General features: G+C 44.9%; 1 protein-coding gene across 3 annotated transcripts; it reads left to right on the top strand.

The window, feature by feature from the left end:
* The first annotated feature begins 10,063 nt into the window (after positions 1 to 10,063).
* On the top strand, positions 10,064 to 19,649 carry TRIM45 (tripartite motif containing 45). Of its 3 annotated transcripts, none has more exons than XM_069602083.1 (7): positions 10,064 to 10,400; positions 11,275 to 11,462; positions 13,074 to 13,807; positions 15,488 to 15,617; positions 16,235 to 16,349; positions 18,375 to 18,501; positions 19,376 to 19,649. In XM_069602083.1, the coding sequence occupies exons 2-7, from the start codon at positions 11,287 to 11,289 to the stop codon at positions 19,522 to 19,524; spliced, it is 1,431 nt and encodes a 476-aa protein (XP_069458184.1). In that variant the 5' UTR covers positions 10,064 to 10,400; positions 11,275 to 11,286; the 3' UTR covers positions 19,525 to 19,649. The 3 variants fall into 3 exon arrangements, with proteins under 3 accessions (XP_069458184.1, XP_069458177.1, XP_069458166.1); XM_069602076.1 differs by having other exon boundaries at positions 10,112 to 10,366; XM_069602065.1 differs by lacking the exon at positions 10,064 to 10,400 and having other exon boundaries at positions 10,431 to 11,462.
* The last annotated feature ends 3,011 nt before the right edge of the window (positions 19,650 to 22,660 follow it).

Here is a 22,660-nt window from a genome sequence, read left to right as displayed (position 1 = left end):
ATGTTAGATCCATGAATCAAGGCAAATTGGAAGTGGTCAAACAGGAGATGGCAAGAGTGAAGGTCAACATTCTAGGAATCAGTGAACTAAAATGAACTGGAAAGGGTGAATTTAACTCAGATGACCATTATATCTACTACTGTGGGCAGGAATCCCTTAGAAGAAATGGAGCTGCCCTCATAGTCAACAGAAGAGTCCAAAATGCAGTACCTGGGTGCAATCTCAAAAATGACAGAATGATCTCTGTTGTTTCCAAGGCAAACCATTCAACATCACAGTAATCCAAGTCTATGCCCCGATGAGTAATGCTGAAGAAGCTGAAGGTGAACGGTTCTATGAAGACCTACAAGACCTTCTAGAACTAACACCCCAAAAAGATGTCCTTTTCATTATAGGGGACTGGAATGCAAAACTAGGACGTCAAGAGATACCTTGAATAATAGGCAAATTTGGCATTGGAGTACAAAATGAAGCAAGGCAAAGGCTAACAGAGTTTTGCCAAGAGAATGCACTGGTCATAGCAAATACCCTCTTTCAACAACACAAAAGAAGACTCTACAAATGGACATCACCAGATGGTCAACACCGAAATCAGACTGATTATATTCTTTGTAGCCAAAGATGAAGAAGCTCTATACAGTCAGCAAAAACAAGACTGGGAGCTGACTGTGGCTCAGATTATCAACTCCTTATTGCCAAATTCACTTAAATTGAAGAAAGTAGGGAAAACCACCAGACCATTCAGGTATGACCTAAATCAAATCCCTTACAATTATACAGTGCAAGTGAGAAATAGATTCAAGGGATTAGATCTGATAGACAGAGTGCCTGAAGATCTATGGATGGAAGTTCATGACATTGTATGGAGGCAGGGATCAAGACCATCTCTAAGAAAAAGAAATGCAAAAAGGCAAAATGGTTGTCTGAAGAGGCATTACAAATAGCTGAGAAAAGAAGAGAAGTGAAAGGCAAAGAAGAAAAGGAAAGATATACCTATTTGAATGCAGAGTTCCAAAGAATAACAAGGAGAGATAAGAAAGCCTTCCTCAATGATCAAGGCAAAGAAATAGAGGAAAACTAGAGAATGGGAAAGACTAGAGATCTCTTCAAGAAAATTAAGAGATACCAAGGGAATATTTCATGTACGGATGAGCACAATAAAGGACAGAAATGGTATAGACCTAACAAAAGCAGAAGATACTAAGAAGAAGTGGCAAGAATACACAGAACTGTATGAAAAAGATCTTCATGACCCAGATAACCACGATGGATCACTCACACAGAATCAGACATCCTGGAATGTGAAGTAAAGTGGGCCTTAGGAAACATCACTATGAACAAAGCTAGTGGAGGTGATGGAATTCCAGATGAGCTATTTCAAATCCCAAAAGATGATGCTGTGAAAGTGCTGCACTCAATATGTCAGCAAATTTGGAAAACTCAGCCGTGGCCACAGGACTGGAAAATGTCAGTTTTCATTCCAATCCCTAAGAAAGGCAATGACAAAGAATGCTCAAACTACCGCACAATTGCACTCATCTCACATGCTAGCCAAATAATGTTCAAAATTCTCCAAGCCAAACTTCAACAGTATGTGAAACATGAACTTCCAGATGTTCAAGCTGGATTTAGAAAAGACAGAGGAACCAGAGATCAAATTGCCAACACCTGTTGGATTATCAAAAAAGCAAGACAGTTTCAGAAAAAAAAAAAAAGTATGACAGTTTCAGCAGAAAAACATCTACTTCTGCTTTATTGACTACACCAAAGCCTTTGACTGTGTGGATCACAACAAACTGTAAAATTCTTTAAGAGATGGGAATACCAGACCACCTGACTTGCCTCCCAAGAAATCTGTATGCAGGTCAAGAAGCAACAGTTAGAACCGGACATGGAACAACAGATGGTTCCAAATTGGGAAAGGAGTATGTCAAGGCTGTATATTGTCACCCTGCTTATTTAACTTATATGCACAGTACATCATGCGAAACGCTGGGCTGGATGAAGCACAAGCTGGAATCAAGATTGCCAGCAGAAATATCAACAGCCTCAGATATGCAGATATGCCACCTTTATGGCAGAAAGCAAAGAAGAACTAGAGTCTCTTGATGAAAGAGGAGAGTGAAAAAGTTGGTATAAAACTCATCATTCAGAAAACTAAGATCATGGCATCCGGTCCCATCTACTGTTGTCACTCCAGTAGTGTCCGACTCTGTGCGACCCCACAAATGGCAGCCCACCAGGCACCCCCGTCCCTGGGATTCTCCAGGCAAGAACACTGGAGTAGGTTGCCATTTCCTTCTCCAATGCATGAAAGTGAAAAGTGAAAGTGAAGTCGTTCAGTCGTGTCCAACTCTTAGCAACTCCATGGACTGCAGCCTATCAGGCTCCTCCATCCATGGGATTTTCCAGGCAAGAGTACTGGAGTGGGGTGCCATTGCCTTCTCCGCCGGTCCCATCAATTCATGGCAAATAGATTGGGAAACAATAGAAACAGTGAAATACTTTATTTTGCGGGGGCTCCAAAATCACTGCAGATGTTGACTGCAGCCATGAAATTAAAAGACGCTCACTCCTTGGAAGAACAGTTATGACCAACCTAGACAGCATATTAAAAAGCAGAGACATTACTTTGCCAACAAAGGTCCATCTACTCAAAGCTATGGTTTTTCCAGTAGTCATGTATGGGTGTGAGAGTTGGACTATAAAGAAAGCTGAGTGCCAAAGAACTGATACTTTTGAACTGTGGTGTTGGAGAAGATGCTTGAGAAGATGCTTGAGAGTCCCTTGGACTGCAAGGAGATCCAACCAGTCCATCCTAAAGGAAATCAAACCTGAATATTCTTTAGAAGGGTTGATGCTGATGCTGAAACTCCAATACTCTGGCCATCTGATGCAAAGAACTAACTCATTAGAAAAGACCCTGATGCTGGGAATGATTGAAGGTGGGAGGAGAAGGGGACAACAGAGGATGAGACGGTTGGATGGCATCATTGAGTCGATGGACATGAGTTTGAGCAAGCTCCAGGCGTTGGTGATGGACAGGGGAGCCTGGCGGGTTGCAGTCCGTGGGGTCGCAAAGAGTGGGACACGACTGAGAGACTGAAATGAAGTGATAGCTTTTTATTGCAGCTAATTCCACTAGATGGCACTAAAGACTCAGACTCTGGGGGGAAAATAAATCTGAACAGCAAAAGTGATCTACAATAAACAAGAAATTTCTCCAGTCATCTGTCCTTCCATTATGATCAGTTCCTTAGAAATTGAACATGAATCTTGGCTATTAAATTCACGCATAGTACATTTATTAAAGCATACTATGTTTGAGACTTGCCCCATGTTAGGAATGCATAAATAAAACATTGTATCTTGTTCTTAGTGTGGGAGGAGTTGGGCGTAGTGAGAAAGAAGTAAGTATAAAATTGAAATAAGAATGTTAAAAACATCATCACAGAGTACCATGGGTAGCACAAAGAGGAACACCTAATAAAAGGCTTGTTGAAAGGATTTCTAGAGAAGCTGATATCTGAAAACTGAGCTTTGAAGAATGGATAGGAGTTAACTAGACAAGAGAATGGGCAGGGTATCCTAGGCAAAGCAAGAAGTTTGTACAACTATACAAGAAGCTGAAGCTCAGGGTGCATGCTAGGATGTGGGTGAAACAGTGCAAGAAATGAGGTTAGCTAGAATGGCAGAAGTCAAGCCTTCAGTTCAGTTCAGTTCAGTCGCTCAGTCGTGTCCGACTCTGCGACCCCATGAATCGCAGCACACAAGGACTCCCTGTCCAACACCAACTCCCAGAGTTTACCCTAACTCATGTCCATCGAGTCAGTGATGCCATCCAGCCATCTCATCTTCTCTCATCCCCTTCTCCTCCTGCCCCCAATCCCTCCCAGCATCAGGGTCTTTTCCAATAAGTCAACTCTTCGCATGAGGTGGCCAAAGTAGTGGAGTTTCAGCTTTAGCATCATTCCTTCCAAAGAACATCCAGGACTGATCTCCTTTAGGATGGACTGGTTGGATCTCCTTGCAGTCCAAGGGACTCTCAAGAGTCTTGTCCAACACCACAGTTCAAAAGCATCAATTCTTTGGCACTCAGCTTTCTTCACAGTCCAACTCTCACATCCAGACATGACCACTGGAAAAACCATAACCTTGACTAGATGGACCTATCTAGGTTGGTCACAACTTTCCTTCAAAGGAGTAAGCGTCTTTTAATGTCATGGCTGCAATCACCATCTGCAGTGATGTTGAGCCCCCCAAAATAAAGTCTGACACTGTTTCCACTGTTTCCCCATCTATTTCCCATGAAGTGATGGGACCAGATGCCATGATCTCAGTTTTCCGAATGTTGAGCTTTAAGCCAACTTTTTCACTCTCCTCTTTCACTCTCATCAAGAGGCTTTTTAGTTCTTCTTCACTTTCTGCCATAAGTGTGGTGCCATCTGCATATCTGAGGTTATTGATATTTCTCCCGGCAATCTTGATTCCAGCTTGTGCTTCTTCCAGCCCAGCATTTCTCATGACGTACTCTGCATATAAGTTAAATAAGCAGGGTGACAATATACAGCCTTGATGTACTCCTTTTCCTATTAGAAGATAATTTGCATGAGAACAGAATTTAAGCTTGTTCCACACAATAAGCTATATCCCGACACAGTCAGGAGTCCCTCTCTTCATGGAAATTATTATTCTAGTGGGGAACAAGCCATGAAGATATTTGGGGAAAACATATTCCAGGTGCTTAAGCGATATTTGATGAATAAATGAAGGTATTCACTAGCCACTGAAGATTGTGATCAAACTGCAGGGGGAAAAAAAAAGATCTCTAACAGGATTATGGTGAATGAACTGGAAATAGAGACACTACTCAGTGATCCAAAACAAAATATGATAGGAATTTGAACTAAAGCAGGAAAAGCAGGGAGGGAGTAGATTCAGAGCTATGATACAAACAAGAATGGTATCGGCCGAAAGAGCCCCTATATAAAGTGGGCTGGTGCTTTATCTATATCACCTCCAAGCCCCACAACAACCAGGAGAGCTCTCTTTAAAAAAAAAAAAAGTTTTGCTGAAAGACCCTAGGAAATAGCAGTGTTTAAGAGCCAGGTGCAAAAAATAGTGCACTGCAAGAAGAAAAGTAGTGGTTAGAAGGGCTGAAAGAGGAAAAAAAATCAAACACAGTGTCAGAGAAACCAAGGAGGAGAAAGTTTCAGGAAGAAACTGTCAATGTCAAAAGCTATAACAAATTGTTAGATAACAACTGAAACGTATCCACTGGACAGAGCAAGGGGGAAGTTATCAGGGACTGTGGCAAAAGCAATTTCAGGGGATGGTGAGAACATAAGCCAGATTATACTATGTTTAGGAGTAAAATGCGAGGAGGATTACAGAAGCAAACGTAGACTACTGTTTTTAAGAGGGAAAGTGAAATCAAGAGCTAAAGATGGGTTGTAAGGTAGAAGAGACTTAAACATGGGTATGAGTTGAAAGAAAAATCCATCAGAAAAGAAAGGATGAAAACAGAGGACGAAGTAGATGAGACTGGGCTTTAAAGCACAGATTTTAGAAGAAAGGATTCTCCTTGCTTTTCAAAGGAGGGATGATGAATGACAGAAACAGGGATAATGGTGAAAGGGAAGCCTGCCATAGCTCTCTAGTTCACTTCTGTACATCCACCCCATGTCTGGTGGTGCTAATAAGCCAAACTGTCCAATCCAGATATGCCTGATTTCCTGATGGGTCATCCTCTGTTCCTGGCCTTCTTGCTTTTGGTACTTTCCCTATCTTGGGCTACATGTTTAGTTGCTTAATCGCTCAGTCGTGTCTGCCTCTTGTGCCCCTGTGGACTGTAGCCCACCAGGCTCCTCTGTCCATGGGATTTTCCAGGCAAGGATACTGGACTGAGTTGCCATTTCCTCCTCCAGGGGATCTTCCTGACTCAGGGACTGAATCCTTGCCCCCTGTGTCTCCTGCATTGCAGGCATATTCTTTACCCACTAAGCCACAGGAGTGCAGTGAAACTCCTTAGCCACTTTGACAGACCGAGCCCTTTCCTCAGTCCTATTCCTCTGATCCCAAGACTTTTGCACTTCCCTGTAACTATTTGCTTCCCGGGGTCCCCAAAAAGATGAAGTAGTATGTGAACATGAACTAAAACACTAACTAATCCTAAGAAAGGAGACTCCTTAAATAATTCTCTCCCATAATCTTATCCCATATCACTTGTGGTCTGTATGATCCATAAAACTCTTGGTTGCAAGTATCCCCATTCTACTTTGGGATCATTCACTTGCCTCATCAATAACAAGTCTTTATTAGACGTCTACTATGTAGACACAGACTTGGTTGCCAAAGGTTTTTCATCTTAACAGAGACAAAAAATACGTGTGTGCATGTGTGTATGCACACATATACACATATATATACATAATAAATTAAAAACACTTAATACCAGAATGTAGCACAACTGAAAAATTAAAAGTATAGGCAAGTTGCCATCTGACCCAGTAATCCCACCTCTGGGTATATATCCAGACAACACTGTAATTCAAAAAGATAAATGCACCTTTATATTTGTAGCAGCACTATTCACAACAGCCAAGACATGGAAACAACCTAAATGTCCACCGACAGATGAACAATGAAAAGGATCTGGTAGATACGATGGAATACTACTCGGCCATAAAAAAAGAATGAAATGATGCCATTTCCGGCAACATAGATAGAACTAGAGGTTAGCATACTAAGTGAAGTAAATCAGAAATGCAAATACTATGTGATATCACTTATATATGGAACCTAAAACATGACACAAATGAATTTACCTGTGAGATAGAAACAGGCTCACAGAAATGGAGAATAGATTTGTGGTTACCAAGGAGGAGGCTGAGCGAAGGAAGAGATGGCTTGGAAGTTTAGCATTAGCAGACACAAGCTATTATATAGAATGGACAAACCACAAGGTCCTACTGTATAGCACAGGGAACTATATTCAATATCCTGTGATAAGTCAGAATGAAAAAAGAACATGAAAAACAATGTCTATATAACTGAATCACTATGTTGCATGCAATACTGTAAATCAACTATACTTTAATAAATTTGTTTAAAAATCTCTCTCTCACTCTCTCTCTTTAGTCACTCAGTCGTGTCTGACTCTTTGCGACCCCATGGGCTACAGCCCACAGGCTCCTCTGTCCATGGGATTCTCCAGGCAAGAATACTGGAGTGGGTTGCCATTTCCTTCTCCATTAAAATAGCCATTGGAGCTCAAATCTGGAGTGCTCAAACAACAGGGAAAGTTTCAAGAAAGTAGTGTGAAGAGTATGTTTAAATAATAAAGGTGGAAGAATTCTGAAGAGAAAATTGGATAAGACTAAGAAATGTGCTTGGCAATATTTAAGTCCAACTAAAAAGCCAGTTTCATGAATCTATTCAGGAATCCAGATTTCATCCTATAAAGGGAGCCTGGGAGCTACTGAAGCTTTTAGAAATGCTGATTTGAGCCATATTTTTACAATTTGGAAAAACTGTGTAGAGAAAAAAAAAACAGAAGACAGGAATCATTCAGAAACTATTCTAATCCTTGAAGTAAGTCCTTATCATCTGAAAGTTCTCCACAGTAAGGTGTTGACTGTAGGGATGGAAAGAAATTGGTACCTGCTTGGATACGGAAAAAGAAAAAGGAAGCCAAGAGCACTATAAAGTTTCATTCTGGAGGCAAGAGAATGATATCCTTGAGAGAATAAAACAGAAAAATTCAGAGAACACAGTTCAGTGAACAAAGAAGTTCACTGAAGTTTAAGATATGTGGGGCCTAAGGTGATGGGGCCACATTTGGGCACAGGTTTATAATAAATGGCTATGACCAAAGCACAAGAGAGAGGTCAGTACTGGAAGTGTGAATCTGAGGATCATCTGCATAAGAAGCAAAGGTAAGGGATAAAGTGGAGCAAGCCGAAGCAGTGACAAAAGAGAATGTGAGAAGCTGTCTAAGAAATCAGGAGAGTAGAATATTTCAAAAGGTAAAAGGGAAGCAAGTTTTAAGGATAAAAAAGTACATAACAATGGTGAATACTAAAGAGACTTGAGTGAGAAAAAGGCAGTGACTGGTCATTTGTGATCCACAAGAGCAAAGTCTCAATAGGGAGAGGGGAAAAAATGGGTGAAAGCATAAAGCGGGACTAGTCTTTTGAGAAATGTGATGGTGAGGGTCACAAAGGTAAGTTGAAAGGCAGCCTAGTCAAGGGAGAATGTGGTAGAAGAATGTGTTAGTTAAGGACTGACTGAAAATGTAGGGACACAATGTTTTGAGAAGGCAGGAAAGGTTGGGATAAAGAGCAAAAGTCTTATGGGGTTAACCTTGGAATAGAAAAAGAGAAGTCAGAAGTCTGAGAGGAGTTGTGACGAATCATAGTTTGTTTTTTTTTAGCAAAAAGTGAGTGACTTGCTTTCCTTACTCAATTAAAGGCAGATACCTGCTGAGTTTATAAGGGATTCAGTGCTTAAGAAGCTGGGGAAGAAAAGGCTACAGGTGATTGGGCTAGACTCTTATTAAACATGGCATTATAAGATAAGAGTTCAAGTCTCATTTGTTCTACCTACCTTGGGCTTGCCACCAATTTGAGACTTTCCTCATATAGTTGAGGTTAAAGGAGATAATATACAGGTAAATTCAAAAGCACTTCTTAAACAAGAGAAGCTTGGAACACCTACCATGGGAAACATGATAGAGCATGAATAAGAGATGAAGTAAAGCATCTCCAGACATCAGCGAGAGTTGAGGTGAAGTTCAGAGTAAGAATAAATGGCAAACCCAAGTCTGCACAGTTTCTGTGACTTCCTCCAGCATACTGGAGTGAAGAAAGCAGAATCTGAATCTCTAGGTATGGAGAAGGACAAGAAGCTGAAGAAAACCAGGTAAGGACTATTTTAAGACCTTCCTAGATGTGCTTACTTTTGGAAATTAATTCACATATAAATGTAGCATATGACTCACTGACATATTTTGGAAATGGCTGAACATTTCGACTTTCATTTTATAGTTTTCTTTTCATATTTCAAAGTCAAATTTCTGTTCGTTTGTTTCAGATTCCATATTTTTTAAAGCTTAGGCTCCAGGCACTGTGCCTATAGCATTAAATGGATAATGAAGACATCACTGAGACAGTTGTCCATTGGGTCCAAATCAAGCAGGGAAAGTCATGAACAAAGCAAGCAGTGAGATAATCAGGCATCCTAGTCGGTCTTAAGATAACAGGAACAAATGGTGCATAAAGAGCCAGAGTGTTATTATTTCTGGAATTGTGGAGGTACAGGTCCTAGATGCCGAATTCCCCATACAACCAAATCAGGAGACTCCTTCTAAGATCACTTAAAGAAGACAGAGAAATTGTGAAGTAAAGGATGTCCGACTTGTTCATCTTACCACTACTCTGTGAGCCCACAGAGGACTTATCCTTCTCTGACATCTTCCACTATACCATTGTGACCAGTCACTATACCATTGGGACCAGTCATGGGCCCTCTCTGATTAAAAAAAACCCACAGCGAGACAAACTTGCCCTCTTTCTCTTACACAAAACTACAGAACTCTGGTTGACAAATAACTCCTTAGTCATCGGCACCTCTAGCCCCGACGGACGAAACAACAGCTTCTCAAGCCCCAGGGAACCGGGATTCGAGCTTCCCGGCGAGCGCCACACGAAGGCAAAGCTAGACCTTGGTCCAACAGCTCCCTGATGGGTGCCCAGAAAATGCCAGGACCCAGCGAGCCGCTTCCAGAAGCTCTGGTGACCCGCACGCATGGCTTCAAGGACTCCTGAATTAAAATAAACTGGGAGGCCCAGAGGGAAAAGCGCAGGTTCACAGTACAGCCAAGGATAATACGCCATTCGCCGCTTCTGAGGGCTCGGGAACCAAGAAAACCCCTCCCCCTTCAACTCCCCTTCGACAAACCCTGGGCGGAGCTTGGGGCAACTGACAGCGCCAGCCACCAATGGGAGGCCCCATGGTGGATTCGTGGGACCAATCCGAGGGGGCAAAGGAAGCCTTCCCCGTGGCACATCAGCGCAGCTTCCTAAGTTGTCCTCTGACCTCTCTGGTCGCCAGAGCCATAGAGAGGGAGACAGTCGCCGTAAAGTGGTGACGCTGGCTATACTATGCCGCTCACTCACAGCCTTACCCTTTTTCTCTTCCGAGGCCCAAGCCCTGAGGCCGCCCCGCCCCCGGCCCTTTGCTTGATACCGCCTCTCCCTGGAGAGGACCAGCGAAGATGTGGAATTTCCAAAGCTTATTGGATGCTGGTGGTGTCACTCTGGAGGGCGGCGGGGCTCGCAGCGGCGACGGCCGCCCCTCTCTGACGGTGATTGGAGTCGTCTGAGTAGCCCCCGGGATTGGTGCGAGGCGGGGCCAGAGCCGTCGGGCACCTTGGACCGAAGGGTGGGGAGGTGGTGGCAACCGAGAAGCCGGCGGGGGCTCTCAACTCCCTTGTCCGCCGCGTGCCTCCCGCGGAGGACCGGGTGGAAAGAAGGAGCGGAGGACCCCCAAGTGCATCACGCGGGGGCGGGAGTGGCAGTTGTCGCGTGTCGGGCGTGGGACCAGTGGGGCCAGCGGTGGGGTGGGTGGTAGTAGAGGGTGATAGAGGTGCAGGGATCCAGGAGTCGACAGCAGGATTAGCTGGAGACCTAGACCTGGAAGCGCTTCCGGGGAGGACTTGGGGGGCAGAGGAGGGCTTGGGCGTGTCTGGTATGGGATGCCTTGCAAAGGAGGGGGCCTTGCTGAGTAGATCTGTGGGTGGCTCCTTTGAGGAATACTCTTTTTCCTTTCTGCCCTTTGATTTGCCGAAGAGAGAGTTCCCATGGTCTCTGTACAAGTTTTGGAAACTGTCTCTTTGGGTGGGCCTAATCACCTGCTACTTCATTATAGAACTGCCCAGGGCCTTTTCTGATACTGAGCACAAACGTGGGGAATATGGCAGAAAAGAAGAGGCCGCTGCTGGGCTTCGTGGGCAAACTCCCCAGTGGAACCACAGCTGGAAACTCAGGCAAAACTCACTGCCCTTTGTGCATGGGGCTTTTCAAAGCCCCTAGGCTCTTGCCTTGTTTGCACACAGTTTGCACCACCTGTCTGGAGCAGCTGGAACCCTTCTCAGTAGTGGACATCGGAGGGGGAGAATCTGACACAAGCTCTGAGGGGTCCATATTCCAGAAACTCAAGTCGCGCGCTCTGCAGCCGCCGATTGGCATCCTCTGTCCGGTATGTGATGCTCAGGTGGACCTGCCCATGGGTGGAGTGAAGGCTTTAACCATAGACCACCTGGCCATGAATGACGTGATGCTGGAGAGTCTGCGTGGGGAAGGCCAGGGCCTGGTGTGTGACCTGTGCAGCGACAGGGAAGTGGAGAAGAGGTGTCAGACCTGCAAAGCCAATCTCTGCCACTTTTGCTGCCAGGCTCATAGGTAAAGATGGGAAACCCACCTGGTGAGGCTTAAGAGCAGAGTATAAAGAGGTGTCAAGGCAGAGAAATCCCTTGGTGAGCAGATGGAAAGGAAAGCTCAAATGCCATGGAAGGTCAGAGAACAGTATACAGTGTGATTACAGATGTTCCAGAACAATAGTTAAATTTTGCAGCCTTTACATAATACCCATGGTAATAATAGCATCACAGGTTTGCAGGGTCCATTTCACTTTTCAAAGCTCTTACCCAGTTTCCTTGGCTCATCAATCATGTGTATGGGGTGCTAGAGAAAGAGTATGATAGCAGATCCCCTGCCCTCAATCTCATTTGATCCTTGGAACTCAGAAAAGCAGGCACTGTTTTCACCCCTATTTATTATTGGAGGAAACTGAAGCTCAGCAGTATGTGGTATGCCAAGGTCCCATAACTGGTAAGTGATATATAACAATTGAATTTAAAATCCCAATCTTCTACCTGCCTGCTGTGTTTTCTCTACTCATCTCTGTTGCCTTCCCAGTATAAGGTGCTGATTGGTGGGATACCACCTCAACCTTTGCCCTGTACCCTAGAGGTACTCTGGAACTTGGTGAGATGGACTTGGGGTGGGGATTATGTCTTTTATGGTGTTTGGTGAACAGTTTGTCACAGGAAATCACTTTGTGCCTTCAGACCACCTCCCCCCATTCCAGAACATCACAATATGAAATGGTGAATGTTTCAGGATTAGCTATAGTGGTTTTTAAGTTCTGCCTTCCGGGTGTTTTCTGGCCTCACCAACAGAACAAGTTAGCAGTCTTCAGTCCTTCTATTTTTACCATGTAATGATGACTACTTTGCTGCCAGCTAAACAGCTGACCCTGTTTTGTCCACAGCCACTCTGCTGGTGCCAGAACAGGCGTGTAAGCTTGACATTGCTAAAACACTAAACACATGGTGTAACTCTGAACAGTCACCAAGGTTTCTGGGGATTTCCCTGAATCTCTAGAGGGCTGTAAAAACAGGGAATTAAAAGAGAGCTTTGATTCTACTGACCACTGATTTTACTCTTTCTAATAATGTTGATGACTTTCCTCTAGAAAATTCTAGCCTGCTGCTTTGGGTGGTGGAGGCACTGGTCAAAGGAAATGCTTTCCCAGAGAGTTTGATGAAAGCTGAGGGAGACTCTGTTGTGCCCAGCTAGCTGCTTTTTAACTGCCTGAAGTTTATTGCCAAGCCATCTGGCACAGGTCTCATCTCGCTGCTGGGTCTCCACCAAACTCTCCCCTCTAGCTTGCTGTAGCACTAGGCTGTGGCTCTCGCCTAAACTTGACAAATGAACTCTTTGGGGAAAGCTCCAGGAGGTAGCTTTAGTGTTGCAAAAGTCATGCACCAAGCCAGAGAGCCCTAGCCTACCATCATTTTGTCCCATGGAGCAGCCTTTTCACATAGGTATTAGCCCAGTGTACAGAGGAGGAACTGGAATCCTAGAGACTCATGTGATTAGTAAGAGGTTAGAACGAGGAACTGAACCCAGATGTGTTGGACTTCAGAACCCATGCCCTTAAAATTGCCGGACTGTTTCCCTGCTAGACTCGTCCCCTCATTTTCTGTTCCTGCCTCTGTTTGCCTCTAGGCGGCAGAAGAAGACGACCTACCATACCATGGTGGACCTGAAAGACATAAAAGGCTACAGCCAGATTGGGAAGCCCATTCTGTGTCCTGCTCACCCTGCAGAGGAGCTGAGGCTGTTCTGCGAGCTCTGCGACCAGCCTGTGTGCCGGGACTGCGTGGTGGGGGAGCACCGGGAGCACCCCTGTGACTTCACTAGCAACGTTATTCACAAGCATGGAGACTCCGTGCGGGAGCTGCTCAGGGGTACCCAGCCCCACGTGGAGGCCCTGGAGGAGGCCCTGGCACAGATCAAAGGGACCAACAGCGCCCTACAGGAGCGGGTGAAGGCCGTAGCCGCCGACATCCGCACCTTCTCTGAGGGCTATATCAAGGCCATCGAGGAGCATCGGGACAAGCTGCTGAAGCAGCTGGAAGACATCCGAGTCCAGAAGGAAAACTCTCTGCAGCTGCAAAAGGCACAGCTGGAGCAGCTGCTGGCAGACATGCGGACGGGAGTGGAGTTCACCGAGCACCTGCTGACCAGCGGCTCCGACCTGGAGATCCTCATCACCAAGGGGGTGGTGGTGGAACGGCTCACCAAGCTGAACAAAGTGGAATACAGTGCCCATCCCGGAGTCAGCGAGAAGATAACCTTCTCTCCCAAGGAGAAAGCAGGCCTGTGCCGTGGCTATGAAGTTTACGGGGCCATCAACACCAAAGAGGTCGATCCAGCCAAATGTGTCCTCCAAGGGGAAGGTAGGGCGACATCTCCCATTGGCATGGAAAGGGCAGCGGCAGGACATGGTGTCAAAGACGTGTGGCATTTTCAGCTACAGCCTTCATTCAGCTAGAGAGAGTCATACCCATCCAACAGATGGTGATCCCTCCCTTGTCCTTTTCTTTCTGGTTTGTTCTGGTCAGGTTGCACCTAAGATCCCAGACAGGGGTGAGCTTGACCCTTTTCCAGTTGAGAAAAGTAGTAACAACCAAGGAACTCCAGGATCAGACCACTTCTCTCAGGTGACAGAACCGAGGCAGTACCGTAAGACACATCAGCATATACCTCCGAGTGTGTGAAATCCTGCCTGTTCAGAGAGGATGGTTCTGAAGAGAATTTCTGAGGAGTGAGGAAGAAGCGATGATGGTTTGCTTTCTTTGATGCCCTTTCTGGTTCATGGAAGCCAGATACTGGCATTGAAAAGAATATGGTAGGCATTTCTGTCAGGAGGGGGAGAAACAATTTCTTTTGACCACGGTGTTCTCTTCCTAAAGGAAGCACCTTATTCAAACCTATTTCACAGATCAGTTCTCACAGGAAGATTGTATTCTAGAGCCATCCTGACCCAGGCCAGGAATTCTTACCTGCTTGGCAGTCACAGATCCCTTTGAGAATGATCTTTCCACCAGAAAATGCCCACTCATTTGAGCATAAGATTTCAGGAGATTCTTTGCCCCTCAGAAGGCCTCATAACAGTTCACAGACCCCAGGTAAAAAAGTCTATTTCATCTGTCTTCTGAACCAGAAATGGAGTGAAAGTGTTAGTTGCTCAGTCATGTCCGATTCTTTACGACCTCATGGACTGTAGCCCACCAGGCTCCTCTGTCCATGGAATTGTCCAGGCAAAATACTGGAATGGGTAGCCATTCCCTTCTCCAGAGGGTCTTCCCAATCCAGGGATTAAACCCGGGTCTCTTGCATTGCAGGCAGATTCTTTACCATCTGAGCTATCAGAGAAACCCTGGACCAGAGGCTGTAGCTGTTGAATATGCCCCCCAGTGCCTAGGCACAGCTACCATGCTATAGAGGACTTCAGGCATGAAGAGTCTGAACTGGTTACCTGTGCCTCCTGCCTCTTCTAGCAGGATCTGTCGCTTGGAGAGGGTAGTTTGGGGTTACCAGCCTCTCTTTGGGGGCTTCCCTGGTGGCTCAGACTGTAAAGGGTCCACCTGCAATGTGGAAGACCTGGATTTGATTCCTGGGTTGGGAAGATCCCCTGGAGGAGGGCATGGCAACCCGCTCCAGTATTCTTGCCTGGAGAATCCCCATGGACAGAGGAGCCTGGTAGGCTACAGTCCATGGGGTTGCAAAGAGTTGGACACGACTAAGCAACTAAGCACAACACAGCACAGCCTCTCTTTTATTCTCTGAATACATACGTCAAGCCTGAGTTTTTTCAAAGCTTTCTTAAGGCTGAAATTAAGATCCAGGATCCTTTACAATCCAAGAGCTGCTGCTGGCTGAGAGAGAACCAGGCTCACCAGAAGTGACTCCCAAGAAGTATGCTCCAGGAAACAGACAGGAAGAGAAAAGAAAGGGAGGAAACCGGAAACACGACCTTTTGTACTAAATGGAAAAAGCGAGATGGTGTCTGATCTGGGGATGCGGTCACTACAGTTGGCCTTTGAGACTGAGGACTGAGTGTTTATCTTCCACAGATCTTCACAGAGCCCGTGAGAAACAGCCAGCCTCTTTCATCGTGCTTTGTAAGGATGCAACAGGAGAGAGCATGGGCAGGGGAGGAGACAACGTTCAAGTCACAGTAATCCCTAAAGATAAGAAAGACAGGTTTGTATCATGCACGCAGGCATCATGGACCTGGAAATCCAAGGTTCTTTGCAGTCATGGGGCTGTAACTGCAGTAGTTCCAGCCTACCTCTCCATGATGGCATTGAAAAGTGCCATAGGACCATGTGAACCAGATGCAATTCCTTGTGTGGGTTTTAGACTCGTATTTGATTCTCTCCCAAAGGTCTCATCTGCCCCCGCAGACTGTCTTTATTCCAAGCTTTGAATAGACTGCAGAATATTCTGTGTTAGACTGAATGGTGCCCTTCTCAAAGTTCAGCCCCATGTTTACTGTTTGTGCTGGGAGCGAAGTTATAAGCAAAGTCTTCAGGATTGGAGGATGGAGGAGGGAGGAAGAAGAGCAGGAGGTACAACAGGAGCTGATTAGAGAGAACACTGATGTTTTCAGGAATTCTTCTGAATGTCAGATTAAATGAGGATTGATGTTACCTTCTATTGTAAAGTTACTTTCTGAGACACAGAGAAGACACATCCTGCTTGGGGGACACTTAAAATTAATATTGGCTGTATGGTAGAGTTTACATCCTAAATCAGCAGGCAGCTGAAGCAGGCTTTGTGAGAATAAGTGGTATTTTTGAACTCCCATTTCTATACAGTCCCGTGAAAACGATGGTCCATGATAACAAGGATGGGACATACTATGTTTCCTATACGCCCAAGGAACCTGGCACCTATACTGTGTTGGTCTGTGTCAAGGAGCAGCACGTGCAGGTGAGTGAGGTCTTGCCTACACTTCCCTGACCTTTCACCCCGCCCCCACCCCGGTTTTGTCATCTTAGAATGTGGAGACATTTCACACAGGACCAGCTGTGTAGAGGGATTGACCAGGATTCTCTTCTTTCTTACTTCACCTCACTTGAGAAAGGGCCCAAATTTTGCAGCTCTTATTCTTACTAGAGGATACTGGTGACCCTAAAACCTCTTTATCCCAACTTCACCTCTTAGCAGTTATGCCTGTATTTTATCATTCTCCCAGTTAGTTTATTGGAGTTAATTTGGGAAAGATGCCTTGATCACAGTGGGCAATCTACCAGCAGATGAGTGTGTACACATACAAGAAATATAACCTCACTCAGGATTTTCCAGCTTTGTTCAGACTATGACCAGACATGGACTTACTGGCATACCAACCACTGGGAGAGTTATGCCCTCTCCTGTAACTTATCAGTCAACTATCTGCCTAACCATTTGCCCAGATAATTCTCTACTCTGTTTAGATGTATACGTGTGTGTATATATGTATACATATATATATATGCTTCTCTGTTACCATGGTTACATCACCTCCACAGACATATGCAACACTTTTCTGGTTTAGAGATTATGAATTTTTAAAAATTGAGTAATAGTCAATACTCAATGTCCAGCAGAATCTCTCCGCTGACATACAAGCTGCCAGAGGGTTTCCCCCAACCGGAAATTAACACTGACAGGGACAAGAAAACACCGTAGAGCATCAGGATGTGTTAGGCTTGTGGCCTGTGCCCTAGGAAGACTCCTAGTAGCCACTTGCTGCTTGCCTACTTACAGGATGCCAGATAGGTTAGATATTTTTTCAGACATTGTTCCACTTTTCTAACAAACCACTCAAACATAAGGATCATCCAGTTAGACCAAGAAAACAAACTTGCTGCAATACAGAGTACCTGGGTAGAAAAATCAGAATTTGAAAGCACATGTTTGAACTCCCAAGTTGTTTTTAAAACAGATTGTAGGGACTTCCCTGGCCATCCCATGGTTAAGACTCTGCACTCCCAATGCAGGGAATATGGGTTTGATCCCTGGTCAGGGAACTAAAATCCCACATACCATGTCGCCAAAAAAAAAAAAAAGACTAAACTCTTTAAAGGAAGAGAGATTTAACATCTGAAAGGCTTCTAAGGTGCCAGCCTCTCTGCTTTGTGCTTTTGCATGGTATGGGATTCTCATATAGGAAGAGGCAGATAGCAACACTCATTGAATATTTATTGTTTAGCATAGGGTAGAAATTCAAGAAGGAAAATTATCCTTAAAGGAAAGAAGGCAGGTGGAGAATTTCTAAGCCGAGAATTATTAACCACATGCCTAATCTTCCTCCATTTCATCTAATTTCACCAACCTAGAATGAGTGGATGGGTAAACAGTTGTGTCCAGGATGGCGGGATGAAAGGAATTGGCTTAGGATGTGAGGGATGGGAGTGTGTGCCTGAGAAATTGGAGAAGGGACCACAGATGTTCTTAGACTGCTCAGGAGTGGAGGAGATGGAGACTGAAGTCAGTGACTTGAAAGCACAGTTGAGTTTACTAGGGCTTGCCTGGTGGCTCGGATGGTAAAGAATCTGCTGGTGATGCAGGAGATCCAGGTTCGATCCCTGGTTGGGAAGGTCTCCGGAGGAGGGCACAGCAATCCACTCCAGTATTCTTGCCTAGAGAATTCCACGGACAGAGCAGCTTTGCAGGCTGCAGTCCATAGGGTTGCAAACAGTCGGACATGACTGAGCAACTAACAGTTTCAGTGTGTCAGGCGGTCTGCGTGCCGGGGCAGCAGCACAGACTCCCTGATGCCCCTCACTGCATTTGTATCTGGCCCTGTCCAGCTGAGCACCCAGCTGACCCCCAGTCACTGTTTGCCTCTACTGTCCTCATCCCTCCAGGGGCAGGGCCTGTGACTTATGCTCTGTTTAGTCTGTGTGATGCTCAACACACGCCTGTTGACTCATGAGGCGCTGTTCTTTGCTCTTGGTCTGAACACTGAAGGGCTCGCCGTTCACTGTGACCGTGAGGAAAAGGCACCGCTCACACCCAGGCGTGTTTCACTGTTGCACATTCTGCTCCAGTGGAGGCCAGAAAACTGCTCGCTGCGCGTGTGGAGGCACCATGCCAGGTAAGGGGAACCAGTCTCTCCGGAAAGCCCTCACTCTCCCTCTGTGTCTGTCTCCCAGCAGTGGGATCAGCCACCACCATGACCAGGGTCAGGATATTCAGACTCAGGCTTTGTTCCTAGGAATGTAGTCTGTGCATGTTAAATGTATCACAGTTCTAAAAGTTTCATGTAAAGCCTCTTGGTTATGGAAATGGAAACAGCAAGATGAAAAGTTCTGAGTGCTTCTAGTTTTGATACAGTTCACTGATTCTAGAAGCCCTGTGCTTCCCCTGGGATGGTCAGTTTTAGCCTGTACCCTTTCCAACAGCCCGAGCGCTGTCAAAAACATAAACCCATCCTATTCCTTTTGAAACCTTAAAGAAATTCCAGGGATGGGAGAACAGATGAATAAATCAGCTGAACCAAGTCTGGCTCTTTTCTTGGGGGAAGGAAACGTGGGCAGAAAGGTCAGCATCCAGGCAAGAAATCTAATTATTTTCGGTGTTCTGTCCTGTCCTAACTCTTACGGTGAGCCTTAACATAGGCTCTTGTAAACCTGCATAGAAACACTTCAGGATCTATTCTGTTTATTTCTAGCATTCTGCCCTTCTCTTTTATTTAGATTTTGTTACGTTAAAATCCAAACCAATTCTTCTCCTTTAGAGTGTTAAAATAACACTGTTCTTACAATTCCAGCTAACCTTAATTGATTTGCTGTCATCTGTCTTGAGAGTCTTCCCAGCTACAGAGGCATCCGAGAGCTTGTTCCTCTCGCTGGGTTGTTTTTAGATGTAAAAATATCCATGAGTCTGAATATAGCCAGGAGTGTTAATTTCCATGGTAACTGCTGGACTTCCTTCTAATGGTTTTTCCCTCTTCTCTTTGGACCATGCAGGTGGGTACCTAGGCTGTGGCCACGGACACAAAGGCCACCCAGGACGTCCCCACTGGTCGTGCTGTGGGAAGTTTATGGAGAAGTCGGAATGCACGTGGGCAGGTGGGCAGAGCGCACCAAGGAGTCTACTGAGGACGGTGGCCCTCTGATGGCTTCCCATGTCCTTGGTCACAGCTGTGGCCAGCATGGCTTCAGATCACCAGAGGACCACAGACCTTAATTCTGAAGAAACTGATAGAATTAAAAACAAAGTGCCTTATGTTATACCCTCAAATCCGAGGACCTCTTTGTGAGTTATTCACTGATGGCACGTGTGGGCAATCGGGTACCAACCAGAGACCACATTACATTTGTCTTCTTGGCCAGAGGTCTTGCAGGGAGGGGGAGGTGATTGGCTATCTGGTTTAAGTTAAATGCCAGATGGTGCCCCTCATCAGTGTCCTTTTAAAAAATATGTACTGTAGTCCAGTAAGATAGCTGCTGTACAAAATGACTAAAATAGATTTTAGAATCACGCAGTGTGTATCTTAGATCATCTTCAAAATCAGATCGATCTTTGAAACTTGCAGTTTTTAATCAAAGCTGGCTTTATAGGAGGTGTATAACGTATGCACTACTGTTGTTAAGACAATTAGTATGAGTGTGTGCACGTGTTTTTGTATGACTGAGCCCATTCATCATAAATCTAAACTTGTTAGAAATAATGTATCCATGTAGACTAACAAAATACTATGTAGATGTGGTCTCAGTTGTAAATAGCAAAATCTAATCCAATAAACTGTAGGCTACCCCCTCAAAAAAAAAAGTGTTATTTCTATACCAAGAAGGCTACCTTCTATTTTGTATAGGCATGGAAGTACCTATGCCATTGGAATTTAGAGCTCATGGGAGTAATTTAGTTCCTTAACTTTTTGATACATAACTTAAAAAAAAATTTCCCTGAGCTACACATTAGATATTTGTTTCCCTCAAAGAATAAAAACCTTTCCTCGTGTCCACTTGTTGCTGCTGCTGCTAAGTCGCTTCAGTCGTGTCCAACTCTATGCGACCCCATAGACGGCAGCCCATCAGGCTCCCCCGTCCCTGGGATTCTCCAGGCAAGAACACTGGAGTGGGTTGCCATTTCCTTCTCCAATGCATGAAAGTGAAAAGTCAAAGTGAAGTTGCTCAGTCAGTTGCTAGAACACCTTAAATGGATTATAATATGATACTGCTGTTTAGGTGGGAGTGTCCCCCACTTGCCCTCTACACCATGTTCATCTCATAGCCCCCAGAGCCTAGAAGGTTACTATTTGGTCAAGGGTAGGAGAAGACAATGGCACCCCATTCCAGTACTCTTGCCTGGAAAATCCCATGGACAGAGGAGTCTGGTAGGCTGCAGTCCACGGGGTCACTAAGAGTCGGACACGACTGAACGACTTCACTTTCACTTTTCACTTTTATGCATTGGAGAAGGAAATGGCAACCCACTCCAGTGTTCTTGCCTGGAGAATCCCAGAGATGGGGGAGCCTGGTGGGCTGCCGTCTATGGGGTCGCACAGAGTCGGACACGACTCTGAAGTGACTTAGCAGCAGTAGCAGCAGCAGCAGACATGTAGCCAGCAAATAAAGGGGAATGCTGTTGAAACAGGACCTTACAAATTCCTTACAGATGTACTCATGCCAGGCAATCCACATACCTTCATCGTCCTCACATCTCACAGCCTTGTCTTCTAGAGAGTCATCTTCATCTTTGTCTGCATATCTAGGAATTTACCTAGAAGCTTTGGCTCCCAGAGCATGCCAGCTTAACAGAAGAGAATTCTTGGGAGACGAAGGACTGGTGCCCCAGCTCTGCCAAGGTCTTCACTGTATATATTCAGTGTGTTCACATTCAATTCAATGTGTTCTTCTAGGATATTTGATTTCTTATATAGCAAAAACACAGCATGTATTAAATATAATTATTGAAGTCTGCATTGTAAGATTCATTAAGAAGTGACTCATTAGAGTGATGAGTTGGCTCAGGCAAAGGAAGTGAAATAATTAGACAAAACACATTGACTGTCATGTGTTATGACATCATGGAATATGTTTCCTCCTTAAGGAGGTAGCTACATTGTAGCTGTAAATTTGAAGATACCAAATGCTAAACCCTTTTCTGGAAAGATTCCCTTCAGCCCTATCTCTGACCAAAATCTGATCTTCCCAGAAGCCCTTTTTTTTTTTATTACTTGCTCTTCCTCACTCCTTATAATCAATCACTGGGCCCAGAGGTCAGGTAACAGTTCTTTAGCTGAGCACTGGTGCTTTAAAATCAGTGGTTTTCAACCAAGAGTGAATTTGTCCCTCAAGGATATTTAGTAAAGTCTCAGACATTTTTCCTTGCCACAGCTGGGAGCAGGGTGCCACTAGCATCTTTTGGGGAGAAGTCAGGAATGTTGCTTATGATCAATTTGGAACAGCTTCCCACAACGAAGAATTATACAGGTCAAAGTATTAATAATGCTGCTGTTGAGAAATCTTGTTCTAGACCATTATTCCCCCTTTAAAAATGGCCAGCCTTGAAACTCATGTCTTTATACAACCTGTGACCTGTACGTGGTTCAGCCATCAACAGAGCCCTGAGTCATTTCTCCCTTATTCCTTGAAGATTTTAACATCAAACTTGGTGCTACTCCAGTACTACCCCTCATCAGTCTTAGAATAATTCAATGTCTATGTAGACATAATGGTTGTAATTCTATGACCAATTCTCTAATGTTCTTTATTCCCTAACTCAGCAGACAATCAGTCATACCCTAGACCTTGAGTCCACCTGCTCCCCCTGCATAATCTCAACTTCAAGCATCCTGTGACCATAACCTCCCATCTTTCCAGCTCACCCACCTGACTCTAATTCTTCTACCTTCCTAGAGTCCCCAGGATAGTGACCACCTTCCCACTACTCCCTTCCTGCCTCATGTCCTTTCCTTCAGCCTTGCTCAGCTTAAACTCTACAGAACATCATTGTATTCTTGCATGTAGTATCCCTCTGTTCTTTTTCCCTGGAAAAACTCCAGATTAGATTTAGATCTCCATCTAACCCAACTGAATGATCCTGGAGAAAAAACAAAAATGTTATGATGGCTAGTCTCACTTTAAATCTGAGACCACTGATTTCAATGGACTTAGCATTGCCCAGTAGTTTGACAACATCCCTCTAGTCCGTTTACTCTTCCACTCTCCTAGAAACTTATTTCATACCCCTCCTCAAACTGCAATTTGTACCCCCTTCCCTTCTCTATGTATTGACCTGCTTATTAC

The sequence above is a fragment of the Ovis canadensis genome, chromosome 1, assembly GCF_042477335.2.
Source record: "Ovis canadensis isolate MfBH-ARS-UI-01 breed Bighorn chromosome 1, ARS-UI_OviCan_v2, whole genome shotgun sequence".
In the NCBI taxonomy this organism is placed as follows: domain Eukaryota; kingdom Metazoa; phylum Chordata; class Mammalia; order Artiodactyla; family Bovidae; genus Ovis; species Ovis canadensis.
The sequence above is the reverse complement of the archived record's forward strand: the minus strand, read 5'-3'. Positions and strand labels throughout refer to the sequence as shown.